General features: G+C 36.9%; 1 protein-coding gene across 1 annotated transcript; it reads left to right on the forward strand.

The window, feature by feature from the left end:
- Positions 1–317: 317 nt before the first annotated feature.
- NPVF (neuropeptide VF precursor) lies at positions 318–2699 on the forward strand (the record flags this gene model as incomplete). The annotated part of the gene is made up of 2 exons (XM_082329463.1): positions 318–458; positions 2271–2699. The coding sequence occupies 2 exons, from the start codon at positions 318–320 to the stop codon at positions 2697–2699; spliced, it is 570 nt and encodes a 189-aa protein (XP_082185589.1).
- Positions 2700–2964: the final 265 nt, after the last annotated feature.

The following is a 2964-nucleotide window of genomic DNA, read 5'->3' on the forward strand; positions in this document are numbered from 1 at the left end:
CATTGTGGCTGTTTTAAGTCCCTACTGTTGTGGCTCTCAAATTTAGCTAATTAAGACATATTTCACCAGAAGAAAATACTTGTAAAGTCAGCGTGTCCCTAACAAGAAGCTATGTTGGTTAAAAACGTTCACAAAAGAAATTCCCAATATTCTTCAAATATATTCAAATTATTTCCCTAATTAATACTAAGAATTGAAGCTTTTGAGACTGATGTCATAGGGAACAAAATCTTTTTGTTTTCTGACCATATAAAATGATGGCAGTTTTCTTTTCAGTACAGATTCTGAGCTCTCTAAGTAAGCTTAATTTGAGAAAAATGAAAGTAATTTCAACCAAGGAGTTGATTTTATTTGCTTTAGCTACAGTGGTCTTTCTAACATCGAATAGTATGTGCCTAGATGAACTGATGAAGTCCAGTCTGCAGAGCAGAGAAGATGATGATGATAAATATTACGAGGTAAGATCTGTATTACTATGACATTATTTGGGGGAACTGTGGGTCAGATACTGAGCAATTTCAATTTTCTGGCAAAGACTCTCCTAACTTCATTGCACGGTATTCAGCATTACAGCACTAGCAGTATGAAAAAGGCTTGTTGAAAGAATTTTCAGGAAATTCATTTGCTCAGACACACATACTGTGTAAATCAATTCATGTTTCAATTTTCTTGCAATACAGCCTTGCGATCAGGTTGAGACTTTTTCTGTAAGGTTTCTTACTTACACAGTGGGGCCTAAATTAACATTCCTGTCAGGCACTTTATGCACATAATATAACAGATACATTATTAATCCAAAATTAATAAAGGCATGCTTGTAATACTCAAAGAATAATGATAAACAGAGAACATTATAAATCTAATATAGTTAATGGTCTTAAAATTCTACTCTGGAAATTGACTATAAAAATATCTTTGCAGGGTTGCACATTTATTATGTCTCAATAGATGCCAAATCAAATTTGCACAGTTCATCTGTATTATTTTTCTTGTCTGCCCTGCAAATATTCCCTGGGAAATGAGAGCCAACCTCTCTTTTTGACTCATCATCATTGGTGTAATAAAGATCCTTCAAACCAAAATACAACTTTAATTATGCTAGTGAAATCCTCTGGTCTTCAGCTCACTGTCTTTTATATACTTCAGACGGCGTGCGCAGGTGCAATCAGAGGGATAGTTTATTTAATATTTTAATCATGGAGTATGAACTAGAATGGTTCATTCCCCTTCTCTCCCAGTAGCTGAAGAAGCTCCTGGGAAAGTCACCAAATGGGGATAAGGAACTGAAATTAGGATTAGTAGCATTTTTGTCTTCAACTGAAATTAAAAAACATATTTTTACATATTTCCTGTTAAGGCTTGGAAACTTATTTTTTTCACAAAAGTAAGTGATTTTCAATATGCCCAGGGAAGGAACACTGCTATATAGGAAATGGTCGTGTTGATACAGCTATTTTTCAGGCAACAGCTGCCCTTTACATCAAGAGACAGGTAATATACTATGCTCAGTTCCTCACTGTATGCCAGCATAGACACAGAAAGTAGATTTTGTGCTGATTACACAAAAATCAGGAGCCCAGGAGCTCCTAATGCATCTTGTGTACTAGTGGAGGATTAGAGAAACTTAAAGCTCAGGGCAATCTCTATGCTGCAAGGCCAGAACAGGCATGATGTGGACTTGACCCAAACACTTTCCATTCATTTCCCCAGCTGTTAGCCCAGCAGGATATTGGGTCAAAAGCATCCACCCAGTGCTTAGGAAGAAATGAGCTATACCTTCAGGTAGCTTGGCCCATCCTCCTGTTCATCCAGACCAGATGAGTAAGAGGCTGGGTCTGTGTCAAGTCACTAAATATAGTCAGCATCTTCCCCTCCAGACAGCTTCAGTTGGTGATATTAGCAAATATGGACCTGACAATGACTCCTGTCCACACTTAACTGATGGCCCAGGTACTGACACCTATGCCCAGAAATATTTCCAATTGACACCATTTGAACAGTTGTGGATACTGACATGGCGATGTGCTCTTGTGGTCAATGTACTGAAAAGGTAAGCAGGACAATGTCTGCATATGAAGAAATCCATATAAAGTAGCTCACACTACAATGGCGTTTAGCAAATACAGCTAAAAAGCATTAGATATCCAAAAAAGCGTGTGACCCAGCAGCTTTCTAAGGAGATGATATGAAAATGAATGCTTTGTGTGATTGGTAGCTGGAATAATGCCCTATAAAATGATAGCAACCTTTTTTTAATTCTTTTTCTTCAGATTAAAGATAATATCTTGGAAGAAAAGCAGAGGAGTCTCAATTTTGAAGAAATGAAAGACTGGGGATCAAAAAATATCATTAAAATGCACCCTCCTACAGTAAACAAGATGCCAAATTCAGTTGCTAATTTACCTCTTAGGTTTGGAAGAAATTATCCAGAAGAAAGAAGCATTAAACCAATTGCTAATTTGCCTCTGAGATTTGGGAGAGCTTTTGGAGAGAACATACTTAGGCGTACTCCAAAGGTTTCAAATAGGCTTGGGAGATCTCCACTTGTTAGAAGTTCCAGTCAATCACTTCTAAATTTGCCACAGAGATTTGGGAAGTCACTGTCCGTCAAACTGCCTCAAGATGTTCAGGAATCTGAACCAGGTAATACTATGCAAGCGTTCAAGCCATATATTAAAATGCATATTAAATCAGGTTAGCGATGATCAAATACAACCAGGCTTCCTCAAGGGATATTCCCTAAGCATTTCAATATGAGTCCAGTTTGCCAAAAGAAAGATTTGCAGTTCATCAAATCAAAAAGTCTCATCACAAGAACTAGCAGAGAATCTCTTTATAAAACATTTTCTAATGAGAAGATGTCAAATAGCCAAAGCCAAAAATGTTCATATGACAAGATTAGGTGTGACACTTTTTTAGATCAGGTTTCATCTTAAAAAGTTTAAAGCTTTGGCAAAAAAGGTT

The sequence above is a fragment of the Platalea leucorodia genome, assembly GCF_965183815.1.
Source record: "Platalea leucorodia genome assembly, chromosome: 1".
Classification (NCBI taxonomy): Eukaryota; Metazoa; Chordata; class Aves; order Pelecaniformes; family Threskiornithidae; genus Platalea; species Platalea leucorodia.